The 20,580-nt window shown below is 37.6% G+C and overlaps 1 protein-coding gene across 4 annotated transcripts in view; it reads right to left on the bottom strand.

Annotated features, from left to right (window-relative positions):
* Positions 1-20,580, bottom strand: part of LOC6645883 (cyclin-dependent kinase 14) — an 81,262-nt gene that overhangs the window by 28,150 nt on the left and 32,532 nt on the right. For all 4 annotated transcript variants that reach the window (XM_002068489.4, XM_023177645.2, XM_023177643.2 and 1 more), the window contains exon 3: positions 7,779-7,967. In XM_002068489.4, coding sequence (XP_002068525.2) covers positions 7,779-7,967 — 189 coding nt within the window. The remainder of the gene's footprint in view (positions 1-7,778; positions 7,968-20,580) is intronic.

Genomic DNA, 20,580 nt, shown 5'->3' with positions numbered 1-20,580 from the left:
AGATGATCTAAACTGTAGTATATTGATAGCTGGTGGACAAGAGATGCTATCGTATTGCATGGCAAACGATTATTCGATATTCCGATTAAAAATCAAATCGAATCGATCAAAACAGAAATCTAGAAATCGCTCAAAATGCCTGCTAAATCCTAATAGGGCCCAAAAGAGTAGGGAATTGGAAATTACAATTCATTTTCAATTGTTATTGCATTGAATCTTTGATCATAGGCCATCAGGCCATGTTGAATAAGGTAAATTATAAGTCGAAAATTATTTCGATAAACACTTTGCCATAATAAATTTTGTTGTACGATGTAGATGTTTACAAATATCGAATGAATTATTTATCGAAAAAAATTGCAAAATCAACATTTCAAATTTTAATGGGCAATTGCCCAAATGATCGTATCGTATCGATTTGTATGCCTTCGAGGCCTCTTGAAAACTCAATTTTAGCTGCATGGTTTTGGGTTACTTTTGGCTCGTCGTCGTCTCTGTCCCTTCATCGAAATGTAAACGACAATCAACTTCAAAAAGCAGCCCCAGCCCCAAAAACGTAATGGGAATAATTTGCAGCAATTTCAAACGAAAAGTCTCTTACAGTCTTCCACCCACACACACGCACACACACACACACACACGCATATACGTTTATATAGACGTAGGCACAACGGACGCCCAGTCACGTAAATGACAATCAAAATTTGAAGTAGTCGAAGGAAGGAAACGGATGCGGACTGACCAAATCAAATGCGTTGCCTCTGCCTGTCATATAGGTACACATGGATAGAGCATAGCGCAACAGACAGACAAATAGACCCAACGACGGACTAAACGACCGTCCAACCACATGGCCCCAAGGCTGTCAGAGTCAACACATAACGAACGTTATCTGGATGGGCAGGCAGGATGGCAGGATGGCAGCCTTGCAGGCGGAGGACTTGGCTTGTCTCCCCATAGACCGATACACAAATTTGTGTAGACAACCGCAGTTTCGAGCTGCTTATAATTTACGCACACGTATGTAATATCTATAAGTGTGTGTATGCGTTATCATCCGCACTCCCTTACCAAGCCCCCTAAACCAAAACCCACACCATCTTCTGGTGTGTGTGTGTGCTTAATGCGTTACAAGGATATCAGTCGACAGGCAGGGCAACCTTTAGTTACAATCAACCGCCCCGTCCTCTTCACTTTCGTCGTCATATTATGAATCCTAATTCCGCTCTCAGGCAACAAGAGAAAAACAGAAACTGTGAATAGAAGTAACGCTGAGCCTGACCCGACCGGCCCTGACCTGAGGGCTCTCGATGACGTTATGGATAATATACTTCACTTGTCACTCAAAACAAACGACCGCGCGAGCGTTGATTGCATTTCACTAAGAACCCTAAAAGAAAAAAAAATGAGAACCTTTAAGGCACTTAAAGTTCTATTTTTATTAGCATTTCTCTTTGAATGTCCACACAAAAATGTATAATGACAAGCGTGAATTTTAATATTTTGTCTTGTGAGCGGGACTAGGACGAGGACGGATGGGCGTGACTGTTGACCCACAGGGCATTGTTGAAGCCCAGGCACTAGCCGGTTGCAATAAAATAAAAATTCTCATCAAAGAAGAACACCAAGGAAAAAAAAGGGAAAATATTACGGGCACTATTAAAAAGTTTTCTCTAGACCCGTCGTCGTCGTTGTCGTCGCGCTAAAACCCACGCCACGCCCCTTTGGTTAACACAAGGCAAAAAAAGATTGGTAATGGAAAAGAAAGAAAGAAATGAATGGCAAGAAGAGGGAAGGCAAAGGCAAAATGACAACGAGTTGTTCGTCTTTTCAGTCCAGGACTTTTTCTCATAATGAGCTTAGTATGCATAAAGCGGTGAATTGTCAAAAGATATTTTCTGGACAATTTTTTTCCCCCTTTCTTCTAGCTTTCTCCTGTTATAAGGACACCCTGGGACATGCGTTTCGAAAATTCTTTGGGTATGTGAGGTTTTGTGGTAATCTTAATCAACATCCCATTATGGTCAAGTTTTAAAGCTCTAAAGAAGACGGATTGCCAGGATTGTATGTGATACAGTCGACTGTCGACAAAACTCCACTTTCTCAGTTTTAATCAGAAATAATGATTTAAAATCCTATTGTGGAATCTCTGATGGGTATTCCAATGTCTTTACTCCAATTTCTGTCACTTACTGACAGTTTTTTATTTCAATTTTTTTTTTTGGTTTTCAGTACAATGGTGAAAATTGGCCAAGGAAGTTGTTTTTGTTGTTGTTGCTGTTTGGTCGGGGGTTTCCTTTTTTTTTTTTTAAAGAAAAATGTGGGTTGGTACATTTGGGATTATTATAGAGCTTTCACTTTACTTAGTTGTGCAGACAAAGTTTGACAAAGAAATTTGATTACATTAGTTACTCAGAATGTGTGTGAGTGGGGAGGGGAGAGAAGAGGACAATAGCTTCTGCATTTTTATGATCCCATTTATGGTCAAGCAAGAGAATTTTTGATAGAACTTGCGGCAATTTGTTGTCTAACTTTGAGGGAGTGCTTGAAGGAATGACAAGTTGTTAGGACCATATAATCTAATCATATGTAAACGACATGGAAACATTTTGAAAATACCATTGAAGAGGGTCTGTGTGTCCTTTCAATAAGTATCCGAGACAAATTGATATCTAAAGTTGAATTTATTGCATTTAATATATATTTTTGAAAGAAAACAGAAACTGAAATACATGTATTTAGTGCAATCTGTCCGTAGATCGCTCAATCTAGGTGATTTCTTAGACTTTTCAGAAGACCTTCATTTACTTGGTTCTCCTTCTTCTTCTTCTATGTGTCATTTGATCAACCTCGTTCGTTCATTTTTCCAGGCCAATTAGCAAAAAGTTTTCATTTATCAAATCCTATGGAAGCAACCTTTTGCTCCTCTCTCAAAAATCTTTATGCAAATGCTGTGCAGCAACCGTAAAGGCAACCCCAAAAAATAATGAATCCCCCACAAAAAACCAAAGAAAATTCGGAAAAAAAGGATAAAGTAAAAACCACAGTAAAACCAACAGTAAAAGAAAAGAAAAAACAAAGAGAAAGCAGGACAAAAAAAACCAAAAAAAAAACAAAACGAACCGCAAATTTTCCATGTCATTGCATAAGTCGCTTCATTAGCCAAACCAAGCAAAAAAATGTCTCACGCCAGAAGATGACATCAAACAAACAACAGAAAGAAAACCAACCAAAAAACCAAAAAGAAATGTAAAAAACATCATTAAAAAACAAAAAAAGAAAAACGCTCGCGCGAAAAAGGAAATTTTGAAATCCTGCGGAAAAAACAAGTCAACGCAATGGCGACATGTTTTTATGCTTCGTTAATAAACTGCAACGCGAATTTAACTGGAGTTAGGGTTGTCTGTCTTATAGAGCGAGCGAGAGGGGGGAGAGAGAGAGAGAGGTAGACAAGGGTAGGAAAGAAATTTAGGAAAGGGTTGATAGAAGCCACAAGAAAAGCTGCTACTGCTGCTGCTGCTGTTGTCTAACCGCAAGGCGTCATGAATGCTGTCAACTTTGGTAGGTAGTTGGGTACCAAATGTTTTGTGGGGGAAGCGACGGGTTGGAGACATTGTGGGTTGCCACGTAGCATTTTAAAATGAACCGCAAGTGCCCGAAAAGCGTGGAGAAGGAATGAAAAACCCGGAGCTTAATAGACAACGCGAAGGTTCGTAAAGCGGCAGAAAAAAAAAATAAATTGTCAATTGGAATGGTGTCACGGTTAAGGGTAAGGTGTTTTTTTTTTGGGGGGTTAGAGGTATAACAACTCACCCTTCGACCCAAAAAATATATAAAAACAACAACAAAAAAATCACTAAGTATTTTGCCAATAAATTTAAATCACAGACACAGAGACACATAGTCGAGGCAAAAAGGGCATAAGAAAAACAATAGACAATCTGTCGGCAGACGGACTTCTGGATAGGAAGAGGAGAAAAGGCACAAAAAAAGGGCATAAACACCAACGCGAAAAATATTTCTCCTTTTTCCTCAATTCTTGGGTGGTGCAAAACAAAAGCCCCACATAAGAAGACGTGGCGTCAAAAGCCAAGCCAAATAAAGCGTTAAAAGGATTTATTTGCAGGTTAAAACGTATTAAAATAGAAAACTTGATGGCCATAACGACCTAACAGATACCCTTTGTAGTAAGTACTAGAAAATGCCTTTGCGTTTAATTTGAAATAAGCATTGGCATCTTTAAGTATATATCTCTAATTATAGCCAATCAAAAACATCTTATGCATATATACCCAACTAATAGTCTAAGAGTAGAGAGTATCAAAAATAACGAACGAAAACCCTCCCCACACAAGGAACACTACATAAAAAAGGACTTACAGGTAGATGGTGGTGGAGGGGTGGCACACGGTAGAAAAAAAAATAAAAATAAAAGACGAAAGACACGAAAGCAGCTGGCTTAGTTCTTGATCTTCTTCAAATGAGGCATGAAAATAAGCCTATCAAAATGATTCTCACCATCACGCGAATTTTCACACACTTTATCATAATTTTCCCACTTTCCTGTGAAAATTAAATTTTCGTTTATTCGTTTTTCAGTTTCTGCATATTTTCGTTTTCGTTTTCGCTTTACTTTTTTTTATGTGTCACGCCTAATTGTTAAATATGATTTACAATCAATTGCTGAGGAGCCCATGCGAAATGTTTTATGGGCATATTTATTTCTTTCCGGCCAAATATGATGTGATTTTTAATACTCTATTGCAAGAGAGTTTATTTATATTTTTAGCAGAAATTGGCAATTGAAATTTTGCCAATTGTAATCGGTTATAGGATAGGTTTTAACCATTAACATAGTTAATGAATGGAATGCAAATTTATGGGAAGAAACAAGGCCTCATTCTGAACATTTAAAGCCATTGAGTAGGAAAGGGTATTAAAGCTGAGGCAAGACCAAATTTTCTCTTATTTTTGCATTTTTGCATAATTTGCTCTTGGCGAGTATTATTATTAATTTTTTTTTTTTGTTGCTATTGTCGTGTGTATGTATATTTTATTATTTTTTGTTATAAAAACGTATGAACAATAATAAATTGCGCGTATCCACATCTAATGGCGAATACAGTGTTCCTCTTGTTCTTGTATTGTTGTTGCCCGTTGAGTTGAAGATAACTTATAAATCATGTAATCAGAATCGAAACAACAACAACAACAGCAACAAAAATGGTAACGCCGCGCATGAAAAACTGAAATTGCTTTTTGTGGAGGAGGCAGCAGCACCAGCAGCTAACAACAGCAACAAGAGAGAAAGAGAGAGGAAAACGTGAGACAGAGGATAGAGTGTGGGGGATTGGGGGTTTCGACTGGCGCTTGAAGCAGGCAACAGATCATGTCTGACGGCACATTGGAATGTGCTTTCAAAGTGTTTGTTATTTATTGTGCGTTATATAACAACTTTATGATAGCCGGAAAACTAACCATTTCGGTTTGCCTTTGCCTAACTTTTATTGATGATGACACACATACGAACACACACACACACACACACACCCAACGAAGCGATGTCCAGCGAGAGATAAAGAAATTAAAGAAACAATCAATAAAATATATACTATATCAAGATATAAAACAAAAAAAGAGAAAATAAAAATTTGTAAAGCACTTTTAGAGCAAAACTTTAGAATAAACTTTTACTCAACGACCAATAAATAATGTTTAAATCAATGCGTTAAATCAATAAAGATAAGCTTCATGGCCAATTGCTATGCTCTAGAAATTGTTTTATAAGAATCTTTAATACGTTGAATAGAATATCCAAATACATACATATATTTGCATGTTTGAATGAACTTTTCATTTCAATAAACACAATTAGCGACCCTCGTAAGTAAAGATGGCATCTAGAGTGTGTATATTGCATACTAAAATGTAGGCAAGGGACACATGAAGGAAGGAAGGAGCCAAAAGGCTGTAGAATGCACTAAAACTCACGTGCCAAGAGACATAACAGGGTAAAGGAAAGGAAAGGAAGGGAAGGCAAGGGGATAGGAGGGGTGAGAAGGATATGGCCCACCACTCTAGAAGTGCAAGTGGTTAAGAGCAGAGACAATGGCAATGGCAATGGATGGCTTAAAACCCGGCAAAGATATATGGAGCATGGTAGAATTCCATTTGGTTATGAATAATTCCCCTTTTGCATTGTTGTTGTTGCTGCTGTTGTACTTGTTGTTATTGTGCATTTGCTTGTTAATATTTTCATTTCCGTTGCTTTATGGGGCGATACCAAAATGCCTAGAGACAAGGCAGACGACGGGCAGGTTTGGCGGGTGGACGAACCAGTTGAGTGCCCCGCTTTTTGCCAAGGACAATAACGAACAAGCTAAGAGCAAAAAGGGAGCAAGAGCAACAGCTACCAGAATCAAGTACAGCGACAACAATGCGAGATGATGCCATTACATCTTCTCTCCATCTTATCGGCAATGTCAACGAGTCTGCTGCTCCATTTCACCCACCTACATCCATCCAAACACACACTTTAGTATCATCCTTCTCTCGCTTATTGTTTGCATAAAATTGCAATTTACAATTATGACAAAACACAAGAAGCAGAAGCAGAATCCGACGCAGAAACAGAAACAGAGAAGCTCAAGCAGAAAGTTGTAGTAGGAGCAGAAATGATGAGAAGACAAAAAAACGCATTTGAAATTCTTAAGGATTTTAGAAGTGTGGAATTGTAAGGAGTGTGGGTCACGGTGGTTGGCAGTGGGTGAGGCGTTTAAATGGTAATATTATCAAAGAGATTTCCTCTATTATATGAAAATGTTGCAGATAAGCAGCAAGCAAAAATGTTTACGTTTGCTAAATGAGACAAAAATTTGATAAATTGCCGCAACAGCAAATAGAACAGAACAAAAACAAAGACAAAAGACAGTAAAAGATGCAAAAGAAATGAATGGAAGATAAGCAAAACTTTAGCATCAACGAATTTCATACACTCTAACATCAATTTATTTAAATTATAGTGTTTTCTAATCTATACAGTTTAGTTGATTGTAGTTTTCTGAATCTATCACATTCCCCGCAGCTTAGGAACTTAGGGTATTAAAGCTAAAACAACAATATTGTTGAAACTATACAAAAATACCAAAGGGAATTTCGTTGTTATAGTGGATAAGTGAGATGGAGCTGATATGGGGGGGAAGTAGTCGAGACAGGCCAAGACAGAGCGAGAAAGAGATGGAGACAGACAGTTGGGGCCTAGCAGATGAAGAAGAATTATCATCTCATTCCATAATTAGACACGCGGCTCTCAAAGATGGAGGCATAAATTATTTTGCCAGTCAGAGAGTGGGGGTCAGAGAAAGGGAGAAGGCAGAGCATAGATAGAGAAACAAACATATCGTTAAATTAGTTTTTTTTCTTTTTTTTTTGTGGGTTGTGAGCAAATGGCTGGGGAGAAATTCGCCAGCAGCTTAAATGAGAGATTATGGCAAAAGCGAGCGATAAATTACGCAAATCTTTATGAATGTGTTCAAGTGGAGCTTAAAGTGAGCAGAAAATTAAATAGAACACACAAATTGAAAGAAATATTTCGTCTGCCCCACAAAAATTGCCCAAATAAGTATGCTATGGAAATTGCTGGTCCTTCGATATACGCCATTTCTAAGTTGCCCAAAAAAGTATGCTACGAGAATGGGAGGTTTCGCCTCTAGGCACACATACATACAATGGTTAGTATTTTAGTTATTATTTTAGCACGTTTTTTTTTGTTGACTTACCGCCATATCTGCAATTTGTTTTATCAGCGGGTATATTGCCATTCGGTTCCAACCGATCCAAATACTCTTCCGAATTGTAACCATTATAGGGAACTTTATTACCATGATTATGATGCCCGCCATGGCCGCCACGATGATGATGATGGTGATGATGATGCGTAGAGTCTTCGCCATCTTCGCGGGAAATAGCTGCAACAAATGAAACAAAACGAAAAACAAATTAGTTTCATTGAAAATTCTTCGGATACCATAACACCTCTCTGTCCCCCTCGCCATGAAACAAATATAAAATATCAAATACAATTTGCATATAAGGTTCCTAGGAGAAACTTTACACACACACACTCACAAGAAAGCTGAAGGCAATCAACACCAGCACCAAAGTTTTGTGTGGTTTGACTGTCTAACCTCAGAATTGCGGTTGAAAATTTTGGTTTTGGGTTTTCTCATTTTTCGTTTTGTATAGTCAAGTCAATTGATGGTCTTTGGTCAAGGCTTTGAATACAAATGTTTTCGTTTTACAAACAAAATTTGACAAATATTTGAAATTATTTGGAAAAACCAAATTGTTGATCCCTTTAAAAGGCTTAAATGTGTCCCCCAAAAAATAAAAAACAAGGGATAGCAACAACAAGGACAACAAACATAACAGCTAATAAAATGAAAAGGCAAAAAGGAGCGGCAAGTGGCAGTGGAAGTAACAAAGTAAACATCGACGATATTTTGAATGTGTGGAATATGCAAATGAGAGCGGACTAAACCGAGCTCTAACCGGGTTAACTAACCCGGCTGGGCCTAAGCTTTTAAACAAATTTATATGGGACGGCATCAGCACTGCTGGTGGCTTCTAATTTCCAAAACGGAAATACAAAAGGCAGCGCTTTGCTAAAAAGAAAGAAAGAAAAAGAAAAAAGAGTTACCTGCCTTTTAAAAAGAGCGGCAGCAAAAAGGGAAAACGCGAAACGAAACGAGTCAAACGGAAATTGGTTGGGTATTAGCTTACACAGGACGAAAACACATCCTTGTAGAAGCCGTCCACCCTATTTTTTTCCGCTTGGTCGTTCTGCTTGTTGTTTGCCTCCACTCGCTCGCTCTGTGTTTTTGGTTAGAGCCTGCAATTTGCTAACGATATGCATACAAGTGGGCGTCGAGAAGTTTTGCATTCCAAAGGGGCAACGAGGACTAAAAGAAAAAAACGGATTTCTCTGTGTGTGTGCTCTTTCAGAGATTCAGAAAGGGGCAAAAAAGTCAGTCAATAAATTGTAATCAGCCAGAGTAGAGGCAAAAGCAGGCAAGTAACAGCAGCACAAACCAAGACCAACAAAAAATATATATAGATTACACTTGAGCAAATTGAAGCACAAGAAAGAAAACACACTCACTCATGCTGCTACCAAGGAAATCCCAATAAAATAAGCCAAATATTTTCAAAGTATTCAATGAATTTCTCATTTCAATTGCTTGCTTAAGTCTTAAGTTAAGCTTTTCGAGGAGGCAGAAAGAAAAATTCTTAATCTTGGAATTAAAGTAAGCATCGAACTAAGAAATTTATATATTTGTGTTCTCTTGACTCAAATATGTCCCTATAAAAACTACTTTTAATTCTAATTCCAACTGATTCTAGAAGAAATAGAACGATTCGATATATTCGAAATGACATAGCTATTTTCTTTGATTTGCTTGTGCGACGCCCATTTGTGGCCATCGTTATTTCCGTGCAGTCCATCAACATGAATTATGGTTAGACATAAGGATACCATCAGGGTAGCAAATATGTTTAATTAATCGTCTAGGACATATATTACCCCAAGTCCAGTTCAGTTCAGTTGGACTCTTTTTTGGGGGGCCGACACTCCCCATTTCTGCATAATGTTTTATATGAATGGATGATGTCACTCACCACCATTGGCAATGTTAACGTCAACGCCAAAGCCAGAGCCAGAGCGAACGCCACCGCTAACACAAATCACAAAATTACCGCAAATTGTCGCTACAAATAAGCAATTTATTTGCTTATATAAGTCATGTCTCATGTGAGTGTGGGTGTGTGTGTGTGTGTGTGTGGGTGTGTGACTGTGTATGAGTAGAGTTACTACTATTTGATTTTTGGGGTTGACCGAAAAACCGAAAAACGAGCAAAAGGAATCCCATAAACTTGTGCAAAAACACGCAGCAAAAAAAGAGAGGCCAGACCACAAAGATGAAACTTCAATTTCTAATGTTGCTGCTGCTGCTGCCCTAAAATGTAATCAATAAAATATGTTCCATATGAACTACATATACATATTTAGATATACATGTGTGTATGTATGTATCCTTACTTCTCCTGTTGGAACGAAGGGATGCGACTAATGTCATTACTCTGCATTATATACATATGTATTATGCAACAAACCACACACAAAACTAGACCGACAAAAAAAGTAGAGGAAAGATTACATAAAATGTGCAAAGTGATGCTGCTGAAGCTGCTGTTATGCGGCTATTTCCTGATTGAAAATCGTCCTTGGAAAACTCTCTGATATTAAAGTTGTGTTGGGGAAAAAGTTCAATTTAAAAAAAATGTACACACATTCAAAAACTCGCTCTCAACGAGTGATTTATTCAACACAAAAACACACAAACAACAAATTTTGCTGACGTATGAGTGACAAGGAGACAAGTGAAAAACAGGATCTAGAAGAGAAGACCAGAACAAAGCTCACAAATTGCCAAAGAATAAGATAGAGAGAGAGAGAGAGGTGTGGCAAAAGGGAGAAGCATGTGGTGCCATGAAAAAAACATGGAGTAAAAGCAAAATTAAATCAAAGCAAAGCCACAAGAAAAAACTAGAGAGAGAGAGAGAGAGAGAATAAAAACCAACAACCATTGAACAAATGCTATAAATTTCTCTACAGCAAAGAGACGATTGTTAGAAGGGGGAAGTGGTCAATCCCAAACTTTACCAGTCGACAGTTTAATGCGCTTTGGGCGCACATGAAAATTTGGTTCCGGTTAAGCCTTGAAAAGGTCTTCTTAACACGCTAGTTAACCGATAACTGAACATCGAACACCGAGTGGGAAAGTGTTGAGCTGGCAAAGGATTTTCATAGATAAAACGGATAACTTGGCAAAGGATGTGCGATTTGATGATTATGATACAACGGCAATCAAATGAAGATTTTACGAGTCAAGTTTTTATTTTGCTATTTTTACTTCCAGACATGGAGAAATGAACAGAAAAACTTTGTTCTGGTATGTTCGGTTTGTCTTGTGTGGTGGTCAACTAGTTGATTTATCTGGTATTGCCTACAGGATGACACTTCAATTAAATTCATGTCTTTCATTTTCACCTCTTCAACTTTTACGGCAACCATCTCTCAATTTGGCATCAACAATAGAGTAAATCAGCAAATTTGATCAGTTGTTGTTTAGAATTGAGTTGATTTTTGGCTTAGGCTCTGGTCCAGACCAAACCAAACCAAGCCAAGCCAAAGTAGACCATGACCAAGACCAGGGCAAATTCAATTGTTGTTGGGTGAAAAACCGAAAAACTGATGATGCGACAATACCACCAAATGCTGACAAAATACATCGCATTAACTAACGAACAAAAGCAAATGCAATTTGGCCAAAAGCGCAAAAGACTTCAAGTGAAAGAGTGAGCGAGCGAGGGTATAGGACAAGACAGGACAAATCCAAATGAAATGTTGAATTTCAAACAGGCGAATGTGTCAGCGGTTGCTTGGTCTGCAAGACTGACTTGCAATTAAGGCTTTTTCGCAATTTAATCAATTTATCAATTAAGTCAAAGAATAAAAAAAAACACACACACACACATACAGCTGAATGGGAAGTCATGCCAGAGAGCGAGTGAACATTGTTGAGCTGAGCACCATCAGCAGTAGCTGCAAAAAAGAATGGAAAAATTTGTGTTCATTTCTGCACTTTAAAAGCCAATTTCATTAGCATTTCAAAGTGCCATTGCCGCCTGCCGCTGCCGCTGCCTCTGCCACTGCCAATGCCATTGGCGTTGCCTTTGTCCTGCTGCTATTGCTTCTTCTTCTCGGACTATCAACCATGTGTCCAGTGTCCACTGATTCAAATAAGAGCATGGCCGAGAGTCAATAATGTTGTTAATTGCCAGACCGCCCAGTATGGCTCGCGGTGGGCGTGCCCACCATCATGTTGCCTCTGATGTTGTTCAACAATGTTGTTGCGCGTCGGCAATTAACTTTTGTAAATATGCATAATTGTTGAGAGAAATGTGCAATACAACAAAGAACCAGAGAATATAAAAACAAAACAAAAAAACGGGGGGAAAAAAAACTGAAAAGAATGAACCGGGCTGATGGAGAAGTTGTTACAACAAGTAAACGAGCAATGAACTGTTTAACTAGTTTTAATAGGACCAAGGGTTTTTGGTGGCAAGGGGTGCTATGGACATGTCTGCCATTCAATTGAATCAGTTGGCCAGACAGGCCACCCAATGATGCTGCTTAATTGTTTAAATCATTTGCATATTTGTTCAAAGGATGAACATAAAACAAATGTTGAGTGACTCTCAAACTTTAGTTGCTTTAAAAGCGTATAACAATGTTTTTAGAGTGACTGTGATCAGTAATTTATTGAAATGATTAATTAATATCGTTTAATATCATTTACTTAAATGAATTTTATATGTTGCAATAGGCTTTATTTATTATAATATAGTTTATATTTTTCTTTACTTTACTTTTAAATCTTTTGTTAAATAAGTTTTTTATTATATTCTTGGATTACTTGTCCCATTAGATCTTCTGTCTAAAAACTTAGATCAAGAATTAGGAATATTTGTCTGAAAGGAAATTTATCTTTTTCCTGTTTTTGTGTTTGTTTGTTAGCTACATCATTTTTCTATTTTTTTTTTGCTTTTCTTTAATAGTTTATTTTTAGCTACCTTATCTGTTAGGGTATCAGTGATAAGGTCACATCTTTTACGATCAGTTTTTTTTTTTTTATCAATTTATTGGCACACAATCCAGTTGAAAAGGTCATGATGTGGGTTTTTTTTGTCTTTTACAATTTATGAGCATTCCACTGCGTATGATGATTTATTGTGTCTGCACTTTTGAAACTGTTGAGTTGAACTTTAAGAAAACTTTTGCTTAATTACAATCTCATTAAAACCATCAATATAAAAACTTCTTGAATTCTTGTGTTCTTTTTTCTCTCTTTTACATGGAATAATAAGTTACAATGGCTGTCCAACTGTATAGAAAACGTCAAAGTTTTATTCTTAGCAAAAGCATTTCGCATGATAATTTTCATGCTTTTGCATAGTTCTCTCAACTGTTTTAGTAAAAGTATTAGTAGTAGTAGTTATAGTGAGGGGAGGAGTCATCTCTAGACTTTGCCAGAGACAACGGTGACAACGATAACGCGACCATAGAAGTCAGAGTCATCCCGTTTTGCCACCCGCTCGTTGACAACGATGACGACAACGATGGCTGTGAACTTTTTAATTTAATTAATAGACGCTGCTGATGTTGATGTTGCCGTTGCCGTTGCCATTGCCGCCAACAGAAAATGGAGCTGTAGCTGAAGCAGGAGCCACAACAAAAACAACAACTACAAAAACGCATTGAATTACACAAAGTTCATAGGCAAAAGAAGAAATATAAAATAACATAGTGGGATGGAGGGAGGAAAAGATTGCGTTTGCTTGAAATCAAGGTGTGTGTGTGTGTCTGTCGTTGTGTTGCCAAACGCACTTAAAACTTATTATTAATTAAAAATAATTTTGCTTTGGGCTTACTCATCATCTCGCGCTCCTCACTCAATAGAAACAGCGATATCACAGGAGCGCCATCATGTGGTAATTTATTTAAGCGACCAGGATTTAAGTTATTAAAAAAACAAAATTGAGAGAGCCCCAAGTTAATTTCCGGTAATAACGAAGTTGCTATACCCTTGCGAATTCAATTCTATTCAAATTAGTAAACCATGGCTTTAATGAACAAGCTTTTCAACGACAAATTAAGTCGTTGTCCAAGTTACAACTCCATCAATATTTCTACTTGTAGAGTAGAGTCTGAAAGGCCAAGTTTTTAGGCTCAATATTTTGAAAGAAGAGTTAGAGTTATGGATACCAAAAAATCTTTTTGAGACAACTGTTTGGGCCATAGTTTTTTTAGCTAGTCATGAAAAGAAGGCCACAAGAATTTCTGCCACAAAAACCAGTCAACGGTGCGGTGCGGTTTAGTGTTTTGCCTCGAAATTGTCACCTTGATTTCCACACAATTTCTTCACTCACACAGACGCACACACTCACAAACACGCACACAGACACACACACACATACACACAATTAACTTAAATGACTCTAAAAGGATCTAAGAGCAGAGCAAGGTACACAGTTGTCTACATTTTCGTTTATGTATTTTCTTTTTTCATGTGCCTTGTTTGTGGGTGAGTGGGTTTGGTGAATGGTTGGCTGGGTGGTGGTTAAGTGGTTTCTTCAAGGTGACAAAAATTGAAAGACACAGACAGCGAGGCGCAATCTTTAAGTTCATAAAGAAACAAAAAAAAAAACACAAAAAAACAAACTGTTGCCAAGTGCCAAAGCCGCAAGGTATTCTATGATTTTGCTTTCCATGTTCCCTATGCCACATCAAAGTAAATATAAATCAGTGCAAGTCGAAGCCGATTTATGCTTTTGTCAAGTACAGTTGAGCTCTCCTCACAAATTCAGTTATCAACCTCAAGGAGCTGGAGAAAAAAACACCAAAGCAATACAGAAGCAAGGTGAGAAAAAAGGAAATCAACGCGACAACTCTTAGATTCAGATTCAGACCAACCCAGACATTTGACAGCTGTAAATCTTGGCCAAACAAGTTGACACTTCTCCTCGAGGATAACGGGGGAGAGCATCAAGTAGAAAGCCAGACAATCAGACAGGCCTGGCGGGCATATGTATATTGTAGATAGACAGGAGGTCCGGGACAGGAGCAGGCACAGACGGCCCTGACAGACAGGCTAAGGTTAGCTGGGGGTTAAAGGAATTGAAGTGAATTGACAACGAAAAGGCGCAAATGTATCTTTTCGATTTGATGCTCTATGATCAAATAAACGGGTTCGCTAAATATTTTATGAAGACCCAACCAAGAAAAGTTCGTGAGCATCGTTCTATCTAAAAACTAAGATAATAGTTAGTTGTCTGCAACTGCAATATTCTTTGAAGTTAACCAAAAAAAAGGACTAAACTATCTTACTTAGTACTTAGTATTTGCCTAAAATTCACCTTGAATCTTGAATATTTCTGAGCTTAAACATTTTATAAGAGTAAATCTAATTTTGTGTGCCGAAATTTATGCAGAAAATTTGATAATATGCAAATATTTTGGTTAGGGCATTTAATCTTCTTACTTTCCGCAAGCGATTTTCACACTTTCACACTTTTCTTTTTGGCCAAAAATTTCCAACGTAGCTGGCTAAAAAGGATATCGAATGGTATATAAAATATTTAAGGCCAACATTGCGCCAGGACATGGCCAAAAATTGTTGAAGTTCAATAAAGGACAACTTTTTTGTTTGGTCGGTAGGTGTGGAGGGTGGGCAAGGGGCAAGGTGTGGGACTACAGCCTAAACAGCCACTAAAACGTTTTTCGCCAACCGACAAAAACTTATCCTTTTCCATAAGAGCAACAAAACGAAACCAAGCAAATAAGAGAAGTGAAAGGAAAAACCCAGAAGCCTTTTGGCAAAAATCAATAAATATTTAAGAAGCTGGCAAAAAGAAAAGCACCGAGATTGCATTTAATTTAAAACTCATAAATACGAAATTGCTCAACTTGACAACAATCATAATAAAATTTGCTCGACAAAATATAAATTGCAAATGAGATTTTCTTGTACATTTTCTTTCACTTTTTTTTCGATTTAACATTGTGTGGGTACAGCAAAAAGAAAACTCTTTTTGTAAGAGGCCAAAAAACAATTTATATAATTGCGAGTGAAATGTTATGGAAAATCATTGAAATTACTTTCAAGTGCAATCATCAACGAAATTCAAAAATCCTAAATTTCAATTCTAAATGATTTAAAAAATAATTAACAATCTTTTGGGTAATGAGACAGGGTGATGGGACAGAGGAAAGGGAGGTGGTGACGGAGGTGAGGAGACACAAATAAAGGGAGGTAGTATATAGCTAAATGGTTGTTGACTTTGCAGAGCAAACTCATTCAACTGAGTTGACATTTACAAGACATTACCGAAATGGCAAATGCAAAATGGAAAATTTATTTTAAGCAAGCAAAAACAACAAAAGTGAATACTGCAAAGTTTGCAAAAAGGAGTTGAAGTTGCATTGGGCATGGCAAAGAGTGGAGTGAGAAAAGGGGGGCAAGTGAGTCGTAAAACGACAAACTAATTGAGCTCAAGTGAATTTTCAAAATTTTCACTGACAATCTGCTACTACATTTTGTGCCATCACGAGGGTTGTTCAATTAGTTGAAGTCGAATTGAAAGGATTATCTAATCCAAGTCCTTGGCATTGCCCATCTATATATAATGGTCTACTTTCTTATTGAATTACCCTCGTAGTTCTTAGTAGTCATAGTAGTTGCAGTACTTGAGACAACTACTTTTTGGGTTTTAACGCCTGATTTATGCACAAAAGGCAACTTAAAGATGCCACTCGAGGCAAGATGAGCAAACAACAAACTTGAATAGTTGTGTTAAAGGATTCTCACTTTCTCTCCCTTTTACTCTTTCTCTCTCTCTCTCTGTCTATTTATGTGTATTGTATTGTTCTTTCCCTGTCGCTCTCTGTCTCAATTTTGAAGTGTTGGCAAACATTTTTGCAGCATTTAATTTGCTTTGCTCTCCTCTTTTGCATAATAATCATCATTATCATCATCTACATCTACATTCACATCTTGGCATCTCCCTAAGATAATCAACATTTTCGCTCTCTCTCTCATTATCATTAACAAGTCGCTGACTTCTGTATGCCTTGAAGTGGCCTCTAGGGTCTTAGCTAATGGCCCGCGGTGCCGGAAGTTTTTTACCATTCCTCCCCACTATGGAAAACTGCACACAAAAGCCTTCCACATTCAGTTCCCCAGTTGGAGTCGGTAAATATGAAGTTTGATAAGTGGGTGGCTAAACGGACCTAGGACTTGGCTTGACTTGATTTCGTTTGCTTTGCTCTGGTTTGGTTTAGTTTGGGCATGGTTTGGGCTTGAAACACTTGACTCGGTCCAGACGGTAGACGTCGCCGAAAAAGTTTCGAGGCGCGTGGTTCTTTATGAGATTTTTGCCCAAAAAGTGTATGTTCCCATTACCCTCCTCTCTGACACTCTTAGCTCTTGAATACAGCTTTTATATGATATGGGAGTTTTGTAACTGAACAGACTCTTCCGTTTGTTTTTTTGTTGTTGTCTTCTTTCTCTCTTCTGTTTTTGTTGTATTTTTGGCTGAAAAGTGCACTCATTTGCAGCAAAGTGCTTAGGGCTAGACAAACAGTGGGCAATTGTCAATGGGGAAAACAAAAATATAATTAAATTAACTTTTTTTTGGTATTACATTAGCTGCAATATATGCTAAGTTGAGTGCTTTTGATTATATTGACAAACTCGAATCATTTCTGGAACAATGAGAAAGAGAAATTGTTGGATGTGGTTTGAAGATATTGGTTCCCATGTTCCATGTGGAAAACTTTATCCTATTTTTTACAGTGTTTCAGTCTAATCTCTAATATAAAGCAGTTTTCTTTAGCATATTCACAAAGTCACATTTTGTGTTCATTTTTGGGAACTTTTTATCCACTGTATGTGCTATCTAGTCCCAGTCACGCATATTTACCACGTCGCACAACGCGGGGTTGTACTTTTTGGGTGTCTCCCCATCTCCTTCCACACTGCTTCTGCCACAATATACTTCTACTGCCTCATCTCAGTAAGAAGCGCAGCAAACGCTTTTGTTTATGTTCACTTAAAATGGCAATCGCTGCCTTTTTGACTGCCGCAAATGTCGTTACGTGCACAAGTTGCGCTTTTAAAATAATTACAAAAGAAGACAAGTGTGTTTGGGTGCATGTCTGTGTGTGTGCGTGTGTATCTGTGTTTGGAATGGCAGGGGAAAAAATAAAATAAACTCAACTAAAAACATGGTCAAAGTTTTGATAGAAAAAAAAGAAGAAAAAACTGAAGCATGCTTTTCGGCGCTGAGTTTGACAGCCACTGGCAAAATCCCACAAGGCAGCTGTTACATAAGCGAGAGAGTTGCAGCAGCATATTGTCAATTTATGTGAAATCGTGTTTATATATATATCATCTATATAAAGATTACATAATGACATCAAGTTACCGGTTAGATAAAAAAAAAAAAAAAAATGGGGGACAACAACAGCCAAGTCAAGTGTGCCTAATGCAAGCGAATGGCAGCAGCGAAAATAAAGAGTTCAGCGTCTTGGAAAATCTACTCCTTGGAAAAGAAGGACTAAGGATGCTGCTGCTTGCCTGCCTGCCACATGTCAAATAACTTCATAACTACAAAAATTGCATGAAAAAAACCAAAAAAAAAAAAAGCTTGCAAAAGCAACAAAAGCTGAAACAAAAATTTATTATGCACAGACGATAAAACGTTTTGTGTAACAAGAAAAAGCAGGACACACTAACACACACACACCAAAAAAAAAAAAAGAAATGCAGGAAACAATAGACAAGGCAAAAGCACCCTTTCTCTTCTTCATCATTCCCCCTTAGGATGAGGGGGCAGGAGCAGTCAGTGAGGTGTTAATAGTAGTTCTTGTTGTTGTAGTAAGGAGGTAGGAAACGAGATGGCACCTCGAGGCTTGATGCGGGTTTACATTAAAATGCCGCAAACGCAAGTTGACACTATTTCTTCTTGTACAGGAAGAAGCATCCATGAGAGATGGTAGAACTTTCAGCCACGTCATCAGCTAAACATTAAGCTCTATATGTGGGCGTTAATGGGTTAAAAGTGCGCTTAGAGAAAGACAGAGAGAGAGCGTGTATAGATTTTATAATGTGTTTGCCTACGGTTGTTGGTCGTCTAATGCCCAGCCGAGCTCAGCCCAGACCAGCCAGTGCCGTGCCGTGCCGTTCCTTTCCGTGTGGTGCTCTTAGGCAGTTGCATGAGTTGCAATTTTGTGCAGCTCTGCAGGAAGAAAACAAAAAGAAAAGAAGAAAGGATCCAGGCAAAAGCACTAGCACTAGCAAGAGAGGACGAGAGGATAACACCTGCAAACACCTGATGACGACAATTTTTTCAGCTAGCTTTCACTTCCGCCTGCTGAGCTGGCAAACTTGTTCAATGTGTGCACACACACTCTCACACACAAGAGTGTGGGTGTCATGTGTGTGTGTGTGTCTGTGGGTTGATTACAAAATACAGTTTAATGTTGATTACATATGCAGAAGAGACAGCAGCAACCAGCAGGCCACAGAGGTAACTGGAACTGATCTACACTAGGAGAAATTTTGGTCCAAGCCTTAATGCAAACAGTTTGGCGGATATTGCCTATTTTCCTTCAAGATGATTGGTTATTCATTATATTTGTTGTCCTAGGTGAGATTGTTATACAAAACTAATGAAACTATTCATTTAGTTGAGGGTTTTCTCAAAGTGTATGCTATGGTCTCTCCTTTAACTGAGATGTTTCTGACTTGGAGCCTTCTTATAACAAAAGTCTTCTATCCCTTTTTAACTTTCGCTCCTCTCTCTCTTTGTTTAGTTCACCATCTGCCAGGTGCCTCATTACGCATACAATGTTGACACTAAACTAGTTTTTGGGGGCAAAGCTAGCCTTTAATATTAGTGGGGAATTGCATATTTAATAAACATACATTTATATCAATAAGAATATGAAAATGTAGAGATTTCTAGGAAGTATCTAGAAAATGTACACATACAGTTTGGCATGCCTTGTTGGCTCTCAAACTGTGACAGTAGCAGTCAGCAAGCAATCAACACACTTTCTGAATAAATGCAAATTGAATAATCAATTTGATTTTACTTTTGTTGATTAACTGCTAACGATTTAGCAAACGATTTGCTTTGTTGTTGTATAGTAGTTCAAGTTATTTGTTTGCCTTTTTGTTTGTTATCGTTTCCTTTGTTTTTTTTTCCACAGAATGATGTAAATTTGATTTGAGCAAATTTCCAACAATTGTCGTGACAATTTTCATTCAACTCAACGAACGTGATGGAGCATTCAAAACGAACGCTGATAATCATGATGATGATGATGATGATGACGATCAGCGAGAGTTGTGCAAATGTGCTAATAACAAAATTATATTAAATTTAATATGCCTTAGTTAGCGTGAACACACACACAAACACAACTCAAGTAAAATTGTTGAAAAGTGAATTTGAACTCACTCTTCACCATCGTGAATTTTAGATGGAAGGGAAAATTAACGACGAGTACACATGAAATGCGAAATTGAAAACCGTTTTCTTGTAATTGAATATGACAGATGTGAAGTAGGAGTATAGCATCGGATATATTTGAGACAACAACAAGGTGAAAGATAAACCAACAAATGAGCACAAACCAGCAACCAGAACCCATAAGGAGACATAATAATATGGGATCTACATCTACGAACTTTGTATACCCTTTTGATTGAAACATGCAAAGTTATCGATAGTCAGGTGTAAAATGAAATCAACAATTTTATAATGAATGGAAAGAATAGTGAATTAAATAATTTTAATAATATTTAGCCTGAAAAGTCAAATTGAAGAAGAGAAATCGAAAAAAAACTTATAACATCATTGACTTGGAAAAAGTGACCATATTTTCTTACT

Source organism: Drosophila willistoni (assembly GCF_018902025.1).
Source record: "Drosophila willistoni isolate 14030-0811.24 chromosome XR unlocalized genomic scaffold, UCI_dwil_1.1 Seg8, whole genome shotgun sequence".
Taxonomy (NCBI): Eukaryota; Metazoa; Arthropoda; class Insecta; order Diptera; family Drosophilidae; genus Drosophila; species Drosophila willistoni.
Note: the sequence above shows the minus strand (reverse complement) of the source record. Positions and strands in the feature narration are given on the sequence as shown.